Source organism: Bactrocera oleae, chromosome 3 (genome assembly GCF_042242935.1).
Source record: "Bactrocera oleae isolate idBacOlea1 chromosome 3, idBacOlea1, whole genome shotgun sequence".
NCBI lineage: Eukaryota > Metazoa > Arthropoda > Insecta > Diptera > Tephritidae > Bactrocera > Bactrocera oleae.
The window spans coordinates 28,767,360-28,785,826 of record NC_091537.1 but is presented as its reverse complement, the minus strand read 5'-3'; the positions used below and the strand labels follow the sequence as shown (position 1 = coordinate 28,785,826).

The 18,467-nt window shown below is 35.1% G+C and overlaps 1 protein-coding gene and 1 pseudogene across 3 annotated transcripts in view; one reads left to right on the top strand and one right to left on the bottom strand.

The window, feature by feature from the left end:
• The window catches only part of beat-IIIc (beaten path IIIc), a 130,598-nt gene extending 125,099 nt beyond the window's left edge, over positions 1-5,499 (top strand). For 2 of the 3 annotated variants that reach the window (XM_014235115.3, XM_036375456.2), the window contains exon 6: positions 998-5,499. In XM_014235115.3, the coding sequence (XP_014090590.2) occupies positions 998-1,906 (909 nt within the window). In that variant the 3' untranslated portion in view covers positions 1,907-5,499. The remainder of the gene's footprint in view (positions 1-997) is intronic. The other variant, XM_036375466.2, reaches the window with a different exon arrangement.
• LOC138855929 (uncharacterized) lies at positions 3,145-10,097 on the bottom strand (annotated as a pseudogene).
• Between the last annotated feature and the right edge of the window lie 8,370 nt (positions 10,098-18,467).

Below are 18,467 nucleotides of genomic sequence, written 5' to 3'. Positions count from 1 at the left end.
ATAAAATATATGTATTAGTTTTAGTGTTCGTTAAAATATTTGATTGTGATCGTTCAATTTTTATAGCAGCTATATGCTATTGTTATCCGATCTGAAATTTATTTCAAAAATTGAACCTTGGAGAATAATCCACGCCGGATTTCGTGAAGATACTTTCTCAAAAAAATAGTTTTCCATACAAGGGCTTAATTTTCATCGATCAGCTTATATGTCAGCTACATGATACAGTGGTTCGATATCGACGGTTCCGAAAAACGAGCAGGTTCTTGGAGAGGAAAGGATATGTCCAAACTTTCAGATCGATATCTGAAAAACCGAGGGACTATTTTGCTTATATAGAGACTGACGGATATCGCTAAATCGATTTAGTTCGTCACACTAATCATTTATGCATATATAATACTTTAGTGGGTTTCGGACGATTTTCTTGTATCAAACTTAAAAATCCCTGTTCAGGGCATAAATTGTTGTTTTTGAGTAGTAATGAATTTGCTAAAAATCTAAGAAATAATCCAATCTTATATTTGTTTTCGACAGTGCGACGAGCAGAGTTTATTTAGCTATACGTCTATCCGTCTGTCCGCAAACTAGTATGTCTGTTTTTGAGATATCACTCTGAAATTTTTTACATGTTTTTTCTCTCCAAAAAGCAGCTCATTTGTCGGAACAGCCGATATCGGACAACCATAGCATATAGCTATCATGCAAACTGAATAACCGAAATCAAATTTTTATATTGAAACTTCTTTATTTGCGAAGGGTATTCTGTCTACGGTGTAACCAAAGTTAAGGTTTTTTCTTGTTTTATAAGGATTACATTATTTAACCTGGGAAGGAGCGTGAAACACAGGCATGTTTTTGCGAATTGTTTAATATCCTAAATTTATCTTATAAATTCTACTCAGTTTTCCTACAATACAAATATATACATAAGTATATCTATAAATTGCATATATAAAATAATGTTATCATCGTTTCCTTTCGTTTTCCATTCAAGTGCGTTGCATCGCTGTCCACCTTGTATTGGCGCAGCAACGAAGAGTCCGTCGAGGGCGATCGCCCACAAAAAGCGCCCGTCTTAGAGTCGCGCGAAACCGTTTACGCCAGCAATTCGCGCGCCGATCCAGTGCAAGGTATGTCACTCCGGGAAATATTTGTTACCAAAATCTTATCGTTTTTCATTCAACCAAATGCAGCCAGCAAAACGGACTCACACCTAGTGGCGCATGCGCCCAGTTTGTTGCTGTTGCTGCTGGTGGCGACGGCCATTGCCAGCGGCTGCCACGAACAATTGCACCTGTGGCAGCAGTTGTTCACCAAGCAGCCTACGAGGCGCCTGCATGACAATTGTAAGCAAAAGCACCAACAACAAAAACGAAAAGACATCGAACAAGGCGCGCAACAAAAAAAGGAACAAGCAACAGCGCAGCAAGAGCGGCATGAGCAGCAACAACGAAAGACAGATAAGCAATTAATGCAATGGCAGCAGCAGCAGAAACAGCTTGTAAAACGAATTGTTACCGGCGAAATCAATCAGTTGATGAGCACAGAATACCAAACTATAATACCACTGTTCCAATACCAGCAGCAGCAGCAACAAAAAAACAACCAATACTGGCAACAACAATCAGCGGAGAATCAAGTGTGCCGACAGCATTGGCATGTTAATGAGAACAATGAAGGCGTGGTACGGAAGTGCAAAAGCGCGCCCGAATTAAAATTTGTTAATTTTTATGCGGAAATGCTTCCGGCATTGACAGCATTGACAACAACATCCGCTGCAGCGACATATACCACTTTCGCCGTTGCTCATTGCGGCGCTGATGCCGTTGCTGCGGATGCCGCCGATGTTGTCACAGCTGTCGCCGCGGCATTGCCAATTAAACGATTGCTGGCTGTGAGGTAACTGCGCTGCGCGGCGGTGAAAGAAGTGTAAGCGAAAAGAAACTCTACCATAACTGGACTGTCGAGTCGCAATGCTGCAGGATAACGAGCCATGCAACTGAACTATTGGCCAAATACAAGAACAAGCGAAAGAAGGACAAAAATGAAAAGTGTAAATTTAATTTCAATAAATTCGAAGGACGTCAGTCGAATGGAATTGGTGCCGATGACGCTTTGGATTGAAAAACTACAGATGCGGCAAAAAAGTGAAAACTTCGTTTAAAACCAATTTGCTTAAATAAAATGCAGTAACTGAAAAACCAACAAATTAATTATTTAAAGCAAAAATTTTCCAAAAAAGTGAAATTACATAAATTAAAAACATAATGTGGGGGAGAATGAAATCAAAACTACAAGCTTTTGTGTTGATAGTTTAGGTGTACCTGTGTGTGTGAGTGAATGTGATATAAGTGTTTGTGGGTTCGTAAGCATGTAAGAACCATTCGAAAACAGTTAGAAACAGTGAAAATACTTACTTATAATTATGTATCTGTAAATATAAATGAAAAGGAACTACTGATATTTTAATAAATTTATTTATAATTGATGGAAAACAATTAAAATAGTTGAAATTCAATTACCATACAGTTAGAATTAGACTCAATGTCTAGTCTAAATGAACAATGAATATTTACATACTTAACATACAAATTACTGTTAAATGTAATTAGCTAGCAAAAAATAAAATTTAAACCAAAATAGAATTGTTACATTTGCTTATAGACGGTGAAGTGCACCGAGATGTCGTCTGAGGCAATAATTTCTAGGTTTTCGAGATTTTCTTAATAAAGTGTATTATTTGTTTTATATATATACATATTTTTAATTGCTTTCTAAACTTACCGAAAAGCGAAACGAACATATAACTGACTTTTCTGACTCGAGATCGCTATGTAAGCTCGCCAGCATTTTGTTAAAATCACACAAACGACGTGTCTCCGATTCTTGACAGTAGCGGCAATCGAAAGCAATGATCGGTGGTAATCGCTTTCGTTCTAACATATATACTTCGTACTAACCTTGTGAAAACATATCTTATTTGTGTATTGCCTAGTTCCAGGCAGTACAAAGACTTGTTATTATTTTAAAGAACACTTCCTTTTGATAAAAGTTCGATTTTATTACCCAACATACCATATTAGGTATCGAGGATGACACATGATGATTATAGAAATCAACTTTTCTTAATTCGTTTCAAATTCACGCTAAGTTTCCTTCCAATAACGTCAGGTGTGAGGACAGGAAAAAGTGATTGGGAGCCAGATTTACAAAGTCTAATGTTATATATGGTAAATTATTTCGAGTTTCATAGAAGCTCTTTTAAATTCTTTTTGTAACACGTGATGTCCACCTCCTTTGAAGATAGTTATTAGTATAATTTTCACTAAAGTGTCTTGCAATATTCGGGCCGAGTTTTGAGTTTTGAGATTTTACATTTTTATTTTAACGTATATTAATAATTATGAACTAAGAAAAATATTTAAAACACAGCAACTTCAATATCCTTGCATATACTGCACTATAATCTCCTCTATACATAACACTTACATTTTTGACCAAATGGTTGTCTCTTGTGCGCTGACATAAATAATTATCGGTATACATTAACGATATTTGTTTAAAATTCTTTAAAAGATCCCATAGTTATCCATTGAGTACCACCGGAATAGTGATTGATGTGTATTTGTATCAATCTCAAATATTTAAGGTCAGCCCCATAAACTGCAAAAAAATTATTTCAACCTCAGCTTGCTTTCAAGGGCCGCATATATTGCAGTAAATTAAAGGAGAACATATTTATTTATTTTAAAGTCTTTTATTTTCCTCTTAATACCGAAAAAGCATTATATTTACCTTCGTTAATTGATTCTGTCTACTTTTTTCCCAAACTTAGCAAGATAACACGAAAGTTTTTAAAAATCTGTATGACACTCTGTTTACTCGAGATCGATGACATTTCAGTTGCACTTTGTGAAATTCTTGGAAATTTTAAAAACGACATTTTTGTAAATATATAATTAGTTATATTTTATTATATATGACAGTATATCATTTTTCATACAAAAGCGTATACTTAGTATATGTGTATATGTATAGCTAATAAGAAATTGATTACAATTTAGTATTAGTGTTAAAAAATCAAAATCAAACTCCATTACTGTTGACTAATGAAAGAAAGTCTTAAACTTCAACACAAACATATCGAACATTTTATGAATTGCCAAAGTTTTTACTAATATAAATATGCTGATAGTGAGTATAATTACGAAAATGATATTGGGTAGTGTAACAAAAATTTTTTTGCCACATAACAATGTAGTGAATAATACATATATTTTTGGATAAAAAGTTTATTTTTAAAATTTTCTTATGTATTTGTGAAGAAATCTATATCAAAATTGAACTTTGTAGATGCTTTGTGTATTCTATGCAATTATTTGACTCAAGTAAGAAACTACTTTCATAATTTGATAAGCAAGTTTTCTTTACACCAATAAAACATTCCAGGATATTTGCCAAATCAACAGTGATAAGTAATATTACACACAAGCCAACACAAGCATGCATATACAGCATATAAGAAATAAACTATATAACAGGCAGAAAAAATTAAAAATAAATCAATAAAGAATACTAATTTGTAATTTTTTCATGCAGCCAATCAAATCAACAGTGGTGCTCACTTATGCCATGCGCCTAAGACACTTCTCTTTGTAAATTTCTTACAAGACCAACAACAAGAGTAATATTGTGTGGTCTTTTAGTTAAAGCAAAAATGAAATGTTGTATCTAACTCATTTTAACTGTAAATATAAGTTTTGTAATTTAACTTAAATTTCATACTTAACAAATTTTAAATAACATACAGACTAATATACATGCAAACATGATATATATGTACATGTATTTACACGAATACATAAACATTAGTTAGTAGAAGGTAGAGTGTTGTAAATACGCAATTGAGGCGTGGCAATATAAAAATTTGTAACCTGCTCCGTAGGGGAGTTTTAATCGGGATAAATAAATAATTAACATGAAATGAAAATCCAAATGTGCGCCAATCTAACCAAAAATTACTTCTAAGTACTCGTACAGTCCAAATTTTCTATTTATAAGCCAATACATGTCAAAGGAATAAGGAAACAAAAATCAAAATTTCAGATATCTTTGAAAAATTTAACTAATATGTCCGAGCTCAATTAAGCGCTAAACCAAATATTAAAAATAAAAAACAACAACAACAAGCATATACATAAAATGTGTTTTGAATATAATTAAATTCCTAAGTATTCGTAACTGTAAAATAAATATTGTGTATTTACTTGCAAACTTAACAAATTAAATTAACAATGCCATAACTATATAAAGTAATAATAAAAATCTTAAAAACTAATTAAAATGTATTATATGTAGTTAAGTGCGATAATTGATATATTGTAAATATTTGTCATTACGACTACTGTAATTCAATGTATGAGCAGGAAATGTGAAAACAAAAGAATTATTAAGTCAAATGTAAATTAAATAATAAATATTTGTTTGACGAACGACCGACACGACTTTTATTTATTTAACTAAATTGATAGGAAATGGTAAGATGACGTTAAAGATTCTCAAAACACTATGCAAGAAACGTTTGTAGAGCTAACAATCCGGCCAAAATAGACATTCAAGGTTACATAAATTTACAACACAACATTGTAAAACTCTTGTCAGCATAGCCGCGAATTGTATTATTCTTATTGTATACGATTCTATCGTTATGCCATTTACGGAGCTTGGGTTTGCCAGCACGCAAATTCCCGTATTTATTTAACACTCATTTCTACATTTCTTCGACATTTATTAAATGAAAACTTATACAAACACTTATAAAGCTGTGAAATTTGAGAGATTTGATGATTTTTTCGATCGCCCGACTTTTACAAGATCCAAATGTAAAAAGGCCACTCTAGCTTCTTGATACGGCTTTGAACCTTACCATCCATGTTAAAACCTAAAGTTCGGCTTATAAAGAGCTGACCTCTTCTCTATTTCCTCTACTTTAAAATCTGCATAGTGCAGCGCGGATTCACTCGCTAGATAGAGAATGCATTGCCTTTGACTGAATGTCACCACAGCTTTATTCTTTATTCAAATAAATATGTTTTAATATGTATAGATAATAGAACGTTGAATATTTTGTTAATGCCATAAATTTTGTGACAAATCTATAAGCTTATGTTATCAGTCTAATTGGCTTGACATTCCTCTGGCTCTACCTAATTGTATCGGGAGCTTAATTCATCTGTATGAATATAAATTATTCGTATGCATGTATGTGAGTAAAAAATTATTTCACACAAATAAAGGAATAAAGCCGACTACGATACAGGTAAATACTTGTAGTGTGTGGTGGAACATAATCCTATTTTATTAATAGTCCACCAAAGCTATGTAATTCCCCAAAGTAGCAATCTACTCACACTTTGGTGAATACCTAAGAAACATGACCGTCGAAATCCTAACAAATTTCACTATGCGACAGCACAATGACAGAAATTTATTGGTCTTAATACTTTAAATGGGATCAAGTGGAAAAACGGCTAGCAAAACTGCACACAAAATAAGTATGTATGTATGCACATAGTTATATAATGTCATAGGCCACTAATGGACGGTTGGTTTGGTTTGGCATAAAACAAAAACACATGCCACACACATTCTCACTCACATAGATACGCACAGTGCAACCAAGAAGCAACGCTGAATCACAAGCTCAAGGTGGCAATGTGGTTACAATCAGGAGCGTAGTGTATGTTTGTGAGTGCAGTTAAGTAGCAGTAGTTAGGTGCTAAGCTGGTCAGCTGAGTATCTTAAGAAGTAGCGCTCAGCAGTTCAGCTGGTATATTACAGCTGCACATTCGCAAATACGTACTTGTGTATATAAAAGGTGGTCGTTACTCTTGAATCGTGTATAGGCTTAGTCAGACTTCAAATATGGCATAAATCACATTTGTCACTTCGGCCAAACTTAGTAGTTATATGCGGGTAGAAAAAGAAATATGTATATAATTGTGTAAATATAGTTCCGATGTCTTACATAGAGCACAATGCCGCTGACAGAAATCAACAACTGGCTGTCCTTTATGTACCATGAGCCCTAATTGGATCATTAATTTGTTTTTGTATTTCCGTAACACATTATCACACGCACGATTTCCGTAAATTTTATGTTATGTTAATTAAGCAATTGTGTTACTAAATATGGTATTTGTATTATTAATTAAACATTCAGTAGCACATCAGATACAAACATATCAATTTATATATAATTTCAAACATTTACACTTATTAGTGGAAATAGTTCAGGCAACAAGCTGTTTAAGATATCAGTAGAAGTCCAAATGTAGATTATTCACGCTCCTTATTCGATTTTAATTGAAATATCTTAAACCAAAAAATATATGCTATTTTAACTCAATATATTTATATATAAAAGTACCTTTATTCCGTCAGTTTCTTCCACCAGTCTACTGTAGTGCAGTGTTAGTTTATACACTCCACATCTTATCATTATTCAATATAGAAAATTAAGCTAAATTTTTTCCTTTTTCCCATGATCTTCCAATATTGGAGAAATCTTCATCCATACTTAATAACCTGAACGGGGTATATTGTTTGGCATGAGGTTTGTAACATTCAGAAGCAAATGTTGGAGACCCTATAAAATACATGTACATTGAAAAACTAAATAAAAATAGTTCTAAATTGAAAAAAATTATTTGTAAATAAAAATGTACCTTTATTTGTTGGGAAAAAACCGAACAAATTCAACGTACATCTTAATGGAAAGCTGAGAAAAATTCTAAAAAATAAGCCGGCTAGTTATTTTAAAGGTACTTTTTAGGTAGAAATTTTGAAAATTCATAACTAAAAATTTTTTCATATCGAGTCGAAATAAAAAAGTACATGTCCAATATTTTGCATCAAAGAACAAAAAAAAATGTTTTGTACGAAAAATATTTTTGAATGTAAATTTTCGACGAAATGACCCATATATGGTGTATATGTGTGTCTGTTATGTTCATGTTTATGTATCATGTTTTCTGATTTTTTTAAAATGAAAGTTAAGACTTAGAAATAAACGAGAGCAAATCCATAGCATATAACTGCCATATTAACTGAGCGATCGGAATAAAAGGCTTGCATTGAAAAATTATTTATTTGACGCGGAATCTTTACGAAATTAGTTTGGAATCAAGTTTTTGTAAGAAAACTTTGTACTTCTGAAGTGCAAACGAAATTAACGTTTTTTCTTGTTTTTATTTAATTTCTTCTATACTTCTGGAAAAACAGTCATTACTTAGCATGAGAGCAAACAGTTATAATATTATTTAGTATTTGTTTTATTGTGTCGTTATTTGGTATATGTACCTTTTTCTCCTCTCTTTTTTATTTCATTACGAATTTAATTCAATCAGTTGTGTATTTATGAAGAAAGTAGGCAAAAAAACTTTGTGATTGGTTTTCCTTAGATACCGTAAATATGACAAAAAAAAATTCTGGTAAAGTTTGAGCTCTAAATATTATTATTAACAGATTCCCCGTATAAATAACACAGGAATATTTTTTTACATTGTTTGGTTGCATAATGCATTATACCTATAGTGAAAACGAAAACTTATTCTGATAGCGAATCTAACGATCTACTTATACAACTAAGTAAGAAAATGATGTTTTTGCTAAGCCGACTCGGTCAAAAGCTATTCGGGGAAAAGTGCTACCTTAAAGCGTAAAGGATAATTTTTACAATTTTTTACATTACTTTACGAAATAATGTCTCAACATCATACATTTTTCATGATTTTTACTGTTTTTATACTCTTGTAGCATGTTGCCATAGAGTATAATAGTTTTGTTCACCTAACGGTTTTTTGTATCACCGAAAACTTATGGAGATAGATATAGAGTTATATATGTATATGAAAATCAGAATGCCGAGACGAATTGAAGTTCGGGTGAGTGTCTGTCCGTCTGTCTGTCCATGCAAGCTGTAACTTAAGTAAAAATTGAGATATTGTAACAAAACTTGGTACACGTATTTCCTAGTGAAAAAGTAAGCACAGTTTCGTAGATGAGCCTACAAAACGCCATTAAACAAAAACTATTATAATAAAGTGTCATAATTTAGCACTATTTATTTTTGATTTATTTATTAAAGGAAATACAATTATAAATAATTATACTACCTATAAAATATAACAGCACTAGCGACAAGGCATTCAGCTGAGGGCTTAATTTTACTTGTACTTTTTTGTATGAGATTTAATAACTTAATTATTATTAAATACTTAAATAGTAATGTCTATGCTTATGCTTAGAATTAAGGGGTAGCAATATATGTTAGTATAGGAAAATTGTGGTAAAATTTTGACAGACCTTGAGGAGTTTCGATGGAGAAGACTCGACATAGTCTCGTCGTATATACAATACTTAGGTTCTATATGTATTCTACAGAATTTTTTGCGGTCCAGAATATGTTGGTGCGTTAAGATGGTGTGTCCTAAACGGAGTCGTGTAAAAATTTTGATCTCCTGGATGCTGCATGTAGAGGGGTATACTGCTTTTCTTTGTTCGGGATTAACGGCCGGTAACGGTTGTCGTAAGTATACCAAGCCGCTTTAACTTTAAGCTTTGAGAAATTTTCAACGAATCGCAGAATGTCGTTGCTTTCATTAGTTCTCATGTAAATACATATACTACAATAAGAGTGGCGTTTTTTGCTTCTTTATCAGCGAGTTCGTTGCCTGGAATGCCACAGTGTCCTGGAATCCACATTACTTTAATTTTATTTCGGCTATTAATCAATTTGTCCCGGATTTCTCTGATTAGAGCGCTGCTGTTGAATATATTTCGAATAGCTGTGACTGTTGCAAGGCTGTCGGTACAGATAACATATTTACCTTTGGAAGACGTGATCCATTGGATAGCTTCTTTTATTGCGTATGCTTCTGCGGTAAAAAGAGAAGATGGTGGTAAAAGTAATGCATTTTTATTGATTTCCGAGTTCTCGGAAACCACTGCATATGCGGTGTTGTGGGGATTTTTGACCCATCAGGGTAAATAAATTTCCATCCTTCTGAATAGAGATCTGTCTTGCGCTGCATAAGCTGTTGTTTATACACCTCATAGTTAGTGGAGGCTTTGTTCCAGGTCATCAGTTTGCCTTCTATAACAGAAGAGTATAGAGCCCATGGAGGATGTTTGCTAATCTTCGAACGTTTGGGTGAAAGGTGAATATAAAGTTCATCAACGTACTTTAGAATTAGGTGTATTGTGATGGGATGGGAACTTGGATGTTCGTTTTTTATGGGTGGCCGAACGTATGTCGTTAAGCAAATTCGGGTTAGAGCCTAGATATACCTTTGGTATCAGTCGTAATGTGTAAATCTCCAATCTTACGTTAATGTGTGACATTCCGGATTCAGCGAGAATACTTTTGGTGTTTGAAGTTGGGAATGTCTTAAGGCTACGTCTTTTGCCATGTGATAAGGCGCATAGAGTTTCTTTAGCTCGCTGCCGGCGTGGTATCCGTATATTAGTAGTCCATAATCGATAATTGAGAGTAGTAAAGATCTCACGATATTGATAAGTATTGTACTTTATTATATTAAACCTATCGAAAAGTTTTTTTCTTAAATATAATATAAACAATGTTTTTTGAACTTAAACTTAGAGTCGAAAATTAATCCTAAAATTTTAATTTCATTTATAGCCTATAGCTTGTAAGTTCTGAAGAAGATTTTCCAGGTTTCGGTATTGGGACGATTTCAGCGATTTTCCAACTTTAGGGGTATATACCGTTTGAAAGTATTTTATTCTAAAGATTTATATAATTTTTTTAACGTCATGTGGGATGTGTCTTAACGTGTCATAGGTAATCCTGTCGACACCATGTGTTATACCTCTGGAGTTTGATAGTGCGACGTCAAACTCATCAGTGGAAATATTAGATTCTAAACTTAGCGCTGAATTGCTAAGATTTCCGCTAGGTGAAAGTTTATGGCCTGAAGATTTTTGTTTTTCAGCTACGAACTGTTTTGTGAAAGTAGAGTCACTTGAATAGGAGCTCCAGAACGTGGCGTACTCGTTCGCTATGATATTCAAGTCCTTTGTTAATCCAGATTGGGTGTTTAGGTAATTGATTGTAATAGGTTTTTTCACACAAGACAGGTGTCTTATATCCAAATAAGTTTTGGAGTTAATATTTTGAGTAAATTTTTCCAGAAATATTTTCTAAGCCTTTTTGGTTTGTCATTTAAAGATAGCATTGTCGCGTTTATATTTTAAGAGATCAAGAAGGTTGCGTGTTTTTTTATATTTATACCAGCTTTTGCGTTTTTGTGTTCGAAGGATTTCTAATTCACTATTCCACCATGGTTTATATCGGTGTTGATATGTATTCTTGGTTTGAGGAATGGTGTTTTATGCTGACGAACATATTATTTTTCTTACAAGTGCGGCCTCTTGATTAATATTTTTCGAAATAATGAATTTACTAGATATTGATGAGCAGAGATCTTTGTATTTCTCCCAATTGGCTTTATGTGTTAGAAAAATTTTTTTGTGGACTTGTCTGGGTGAAATCCAATTTCTATCATAAATGGGAAATGATCACTACCATGGAGGTCTCTAAGGACCTTCCAAGAACACAACGGAAAGATATTGGAGGAACATGTCGTGACATCTACATGAGTGAACGATTTATGGGTGGAGAAGTGTGTAGGACTACCATCGTTTAAAACTATGAGGTTGCTGCTTAATAAGACGTCTTCAATCTTTGTACCTCTATCGTTTGATAGAGGAGAATCCCAGATCGGGCTCCATGAGTGGAAATAGCCCATCCAAAGTATAGGATTTTGCGTTTTATTTAAAATAAAAGGTTGTTATATATCTCCCTTCCGCTTTTTTGCTCTTCATTCAATGCTTTATAAAAAGTGTTACAGTGATCGGATTTAGTTAAAATATGCGCCGTTTTGTTCGATGATCTGTTTCCATCTAGACGGCCACTTCATAATACCTTCCTCGTAGAAGCCCCCCTCCTTATTTGCGAAGAATTCGGACAGCCACTTTTCACAAGCCTCTTTTGAGTTCAACTTCACACCACCAAGGGCATTCGCCATGGACAGGAACAGGTGGTAATCACTTGGCGCTACGTCCGGGCTATATGGTGGTTGCGATAAAACCTCCCATCCGAGCTCCCGTAGCTCCTCCAGTTGTTCGCAGTAGATGGTAGAATTAAGCGTCTGGCCATATGGGAGCAGCTCATAGTGGATGATTCCCTTCCAATCCCACCAAACACACAGAAAAACCTTCCTGGCTGTCAATCCCGGCTTGGCCACTGTTTGGGACGATTCACCGGCCTTCGACCACGACCGTTTTCGCTTGATATTGTCGTATGTGATCCATTTTTTGTCGCCAGTCACCATCCGCTTCAAATTATGCGGCACCGAAACATCAAACTTTTTTTTGTATCCAGCCTTCTGCAGATGGTTCAAAATGGTTTGGTGACTAACTCCCATCTCCTGGGCGATGTCACGAGATGCCATATGCCGGTCTAACTCGATGTATTCCATGATTTGATCGGTATTTGTCGTCACAGGTCTTCCGCCGGCTGGCTTATCCATGGTGTCGTTTTCACCGGCTCTGAATCGTCGAAACCATTCCTTCGCGGTTCGAAGTGATAGAGTACCATCCCCCAAAACACCAATAATCTCACATAACGTTTCTCTAGCGGATTTGCCTTTAACGAAGGAAAACTTTAAAATAGCGCGAATTTCGGCGTTAGTGAACTCCATGTTTACACGTCTATAACTGTTGAAGGCAATATCCAAACTAATTATGCATAGCGTTGTTTTGTAGGTTATTTCAAGACCTTTCAAATTATGTATAGTGTTGCCAGATACGAGCTCTGTAGCGCTTTGTACATAGCCGCGAAATTCAAAAGACAAAAAAGCGGAAGGGAGATATATGACAACCTTATATTTAAGATATCTGAGCAAGAGAAACTTTGTTTGAGAAGGATGTAGCTATTGATTATTGTTAGTTTTGGATTAAATAATATCTCAATCGCAATAGTGAGTAAGGTGTTATTGGTAAAAACAATGCTGTGAGGTATGTCTTCTTTTACCAAAATTGCAACACCTTGTTTGCTGTATTGGTATTGAGGGCTATTAAGGAAATAACCATTATAGCCATATGGAGGTTTAGGGTCGAAATTATGGCGTATATGTGTTCTTGTAAGACTGAAAGTTTCAGGTCTTTAATTAGTAGCCGCAATTCGTGAAAATTATTGAAATATGAATTTTTTATTGCAAAATTGAAATCATTAAGAAGTTAAGAGAATTGTGGGAGTATTATATTATTATATGTGTGTATATATGATTAGTATTGTGGGGCTAGGTTTTCTATTGATAATGAAGTTTTGTTGTTGGAGTGGGAAGAAGGACTGGTGAAAGAAGAATTGTGTGAATCGTTTAGATTAGAATTTTGTGCTTTTTCGATGCTGATATGTTGTAGGTTGTTATTGTAGGCAAGTATATAAGAAGTATTATTGTTTTCGGTTGGTTTGTTGTTTTGGGAAGGAATTTCATTGTTTTCTTGCGCAGGTAGAATGTTTTGGTATTCGGATATTCGTTGTGATAAAAAATCGTATAGTTCGTTATCACTGTTTGGGATTTGTGGAAAGGAGGTGATGTTCGATGTTAGATTTTAGATTTTAATGATTTCCTCTTCACTTTGGTCGATTAGGTATATGCCCCATACTATTGTGCCTTATAATTAAGTTTTTCATGGTATTTTGTATTCACTTTTCCGACACCGTGTAAAAATTTAGTACGAATGAACTTTTCGGCGGTTGATTTGTCTTTTGGTAATAGGTTAATAGTTCCGTCGCGTAGTTCTGTGATTTTTATGATTTCTTTGCATACTATACTTATAATGCGGAATGAATTGCGAAGCAATTATACTTATTTAATGGTTTATTTATATCAACAGACGATAATACAACGTATTTAGGATTTTTCACTTCTATTTCTGGGAGATTAGGAATAGGATTTTCCGTTTTGGTTGGGGGTCAGACGCCAGAAAGGAAAATCTGTTATCCCCAAGATTGGTGGGCTCGGGGGCCATTGTTTCTTATGTCCCAAATTATAAGTTTGTAGTTATTATTTATATATGTTTTTTTTATACTAGAAAGTACAGAATAGCTCAGTTGAAAGAACAAACACAATGTGACTATAGCACAAATAGAAACCGTACATTCGCTCAGGCGGGAAAGAGGACAACGAAAAAGAAAAAAAACACGTCTGCTCGGCACGAGGGATAGTCGGTGACTGAATTTAGCACTAAACTATGATACAAAACTGTAATTAGGCACAAAAAAAGGGAAAATGGGCGTGACCCCTTCCTATAAAAAGTTTAAAGTACATACACAAAAATGGTTAAAACCAGATGATAACCCCGCATACTCCCGATATAACGGTTCACTTAAAAACTACTATACACAATTTGAAATTCCATCTGATTCCTTCACTTTCCAGTGTACAAATCAAGAACCATAAAGCATGAATGTATTGGGATAAACATTGCCCGAATAGTGCGCATAAAGTAGGCCACATTATGACAAAAATTGTCAAATCGGAATACCGATTATGTGGACCCCAGTTCCTACACCGAAAACTTTATCGAAAATATCGGCCAATCCGTGAGATATATTATGGAAATTCGGAGCAAATCTTTTCCTAATAACAGTATGCCTGTACGTCCAAAAATGGGTTGAATCGGATAAGGGCTTCTCTTAGCCACTCATAAAATGATTTTTGAACTTCCGGCCAATATCTGAGCTGTCTTAGTGAAAACAAAAGGGCGTGTTTACTAATAACATAGTATCTTTGTGGTTAAAATGGATGAAATTTGATTTATATCACACACTCGTACAAGTATTACTCCATATATGGTATATTGGTGATGGTAAGTGCACCTTAATGAAACTCAGAGAGCGTATTTTTACTATGTGGCATGTTAATAGTATGTGGTATTGTCAAAAATTTATCAAATCGGTTCGATACATCCCTTAGACTCCATACACCTAATATGGTTTTCCAATGAGAGTAATATGATAAAAAAAAACTAATCGTTAAGAAAATTCAAATGTTTTTTATTTGATATGAAGTACAATCGATATAATTAAGTTCTGAGTATAACATCATTCAAATGGCCCCCACGACTTCTTTTGCAAGAGCGAATTCTATGAACCCAATTTTCGAGTACATTTTCCACTAATTCAAGTCGTATGTCATGAATAGCACGTTCAATATTGACTTCTAAAGCTTGAAGAGAGTCTGATTTATTGCTAAAAACCAATAACATTAAAAGTAGTTTAATGGTGTTAAATCACAACAACAACAACAACAACCGATTGGAAAACCCGATACAATTTTCAACATTCCAGTTGGCTTTATGCCTTATATACGAATTACTATAATGTTTTTCGTTATTTTTAACAAACCTTATGACAAATATGCCTGTCTTTTACCATTATAGCACATACAAGGTTTTCCGAATTTCCACCTGACTTTAAACCGTTCAGGTTGTTCAAATGTGTGATATTTTAATGAAATTAAATAAACAAGTAAAGAATTTCGATCTGTTTGACGTATTCCACATCAACTCAATATATTAAATTTAGCCTCTCCGGTTGAGCTTATATCCCATATTTCTTATTTAAGAATGATTTTAATATAATTTTCGTCAACACGATTAAAATATATTAATAAAGCTAAGTTAATAAGACACCAGTTTTGATTTTTATCCATTCACGATTTCATCGAATAATAAATGTTGAAATATTTTACAACATTTTTTAATACAAAGTTTTGACAACACCCATAAGTATTTTTCCGGTTTTGATTCTTGCATTTACAACGATTAAAAAAAGCGGTAAAAGTGATCAAAGATTCTATAATATCATACTTGGATGTATTTAAGAGATTGTTATTTTGTAGAATTAATGACTTTATATACTTTATATAATTTTTTTATACTATAAGCTAATGATATAATGAAAAGCAAATTACACAAGGTCTCACCCTCGAAGAGCTGCAACTGGCCACTGGCAAGCTCAAAACTAATAAATCACCCGGCCCGACATGATCGACGCTCTTGAAAAAAGCTTTAAAATCCCCAACTACCTCAGAGCTGTGGTACGGAGCTACCTCAGCAATAGATATCTGCTGTACCAAACTAGAGAGGGATCACGACAGATAGCGGTTACGTCAGGAGCTGCACAAGGATCCATTTTAGGCCCAGACTTGTGGAACATCAACTACGACGACATACTAAAACTCGAAATGCCAGACGAATCGTATCTAATTGGCTACGCGGACGCCATTGCAGCAGTAATTACAGCCCGAGACACAGAAGATGCGCGAAGAAAGCTACTACTACTGCTAACAAATAAGCACATACCTCTCGAAATAAGTATGCAAGCGATTACGGACACTCTAAGGACACAAAAAGCGGTGAACTACCTATGCGTAAGACTGGACCCCAGATTAACTTTCTGGGTACAAATCCAGCCCGCCGCAGGAAAAGCAGCGAAAATCACATCCCAACTCAGCAGACTAATGGCCAATATAGGGGGGCCCAGCCAAGAAAAGAGAAAGCTTCTAATGTCCACGACCATCAGCGTCCTTTTATACGGAGCAGAGATTTGGGCAGATGTGTTAAAAAAGGAAAACCGGCGTAAGGTATTGGCTAGAGTATACCGCACCGCAGCCCTCAGAGTTGCATCAGCTTACCGAACGATGTCAGGTGATGCAATATTAGTCATAAGCGGAAATGCCCCAATTGACCTTCTGGCATACGAAAGGAAAAAGCTGTGGGAGCTAAAGAAAATGTCGGAACACAACAATAGCGGATTAGACCAAATAAAGAAAGACACGATATCAACATGGCAACGAAGATGGGATAATGAGAGTCGCGGCAGATGGACGGCCAGACTTATAAGAGACCTTAACTTATAGACAAGTCGTAAATTCGGAGAAGTCGACTTCTACATAACGCAGCTACTATCCGGTCATGGATACTTCAAAAAGTATCTCTACAGAATGGGAAAAGTCGAAGAGCCGGCATGCCTATACAACGATGCGACTGAAGACGACGCTGAATACACATTCTTTAAATGTGAGCGATGCGTACCGCCGTAGAAGACCTGGTCGGTCCAATAAGCGCAAACAACTTAATCAGCGTCATGATGGAGAGCGAAGCTAACTGGTCTATTATCCAGAAATTCGCAGAAACTTTGCTACGCAGCAAAAAGCGGGACCTGGACGCAGGTGGGTAGATGTAAATCTCTCAATGAGGAAAATGGAACGCCACCCTGAAGTAATGCAAACGCGGTTCCAGGGTGGGCGACGGTTCCCTAGAGGGGGGTTTTAGTGACCTGCAAGTGGCACATACCGTTGCTGTGACGACAGCACTGATGATGCGGAAGAAATTTTCCACCCCCTCACCAGCAAAAAAAAAAAAAAGCTATCCTTAAGTTATATATAAGACTTAAGAAATCATATAAAAACCTGCGATACTCATAAAGATGCTAGATTACCTGCATGATCTCAATATGTTGTGTAAAATCGTCTTTTTCGGCTTTCGCAGTACTGAATGAGTGGCAGATAGTATTACCAAATATATTTAACTTTACTTACTGTGAGCAAATCAAGAACTCGTAATTCCGGACACACCATTTTTGTAGTCTTTGTTTTAATAATTGTCATATACATACTTCAAACGTTAGTCCATGAAACCAGTACCCCCAACATGTCATAAACATTATAATGAGCTATTTTAAAAATCTCAGGTTGTTATTCGACACGGACGAGGGCACTCATAGCTACACTCTCTCGAGTGGAGTACCGCAAGATTCGTTCCTAGGCCCTCTACTATGGTACTTGATTTACGACGGGGTACTAAGAATACATCAACCAAAAAACGTGAAACAATAGCATATGTGGATGACCTATTAGTGGTAGCTGTGGCTTAAAATCTAGATTACTTCAGTCTCAAATGCAACGATTGCATAAATGGTCTGCGCCAATGATTTGCTACCATGAGTTTAGAGCTGGTTGAGCAGAAAACGGAAGTCTTGCTCATAAGCAGAAGGAAGGTGGTAGAAAGATTATCACTCACCATTGGGGAATCTATTTTACTCCACAGCCGCAGCTGAAGTATCTGGGAGTAATACTAGGGTCCACATTAAAAATTAAGGAACACTTGACGCATACTTCCGGTAAAGCAAACAAAATTTATAATGCTCTATCAAGTATGATGACCAATAGAGGCTGCGTGCGTTCCAGCCGGCGGTTTTTAAACAATGAGTTCCGTGATATTATATGCAGCACCAATATGGATAAAATCATACGCTAGATCAATAAACGCAGTGCATCTGTAATCCGAGTAATAAGTGCTTCCCGAACGAT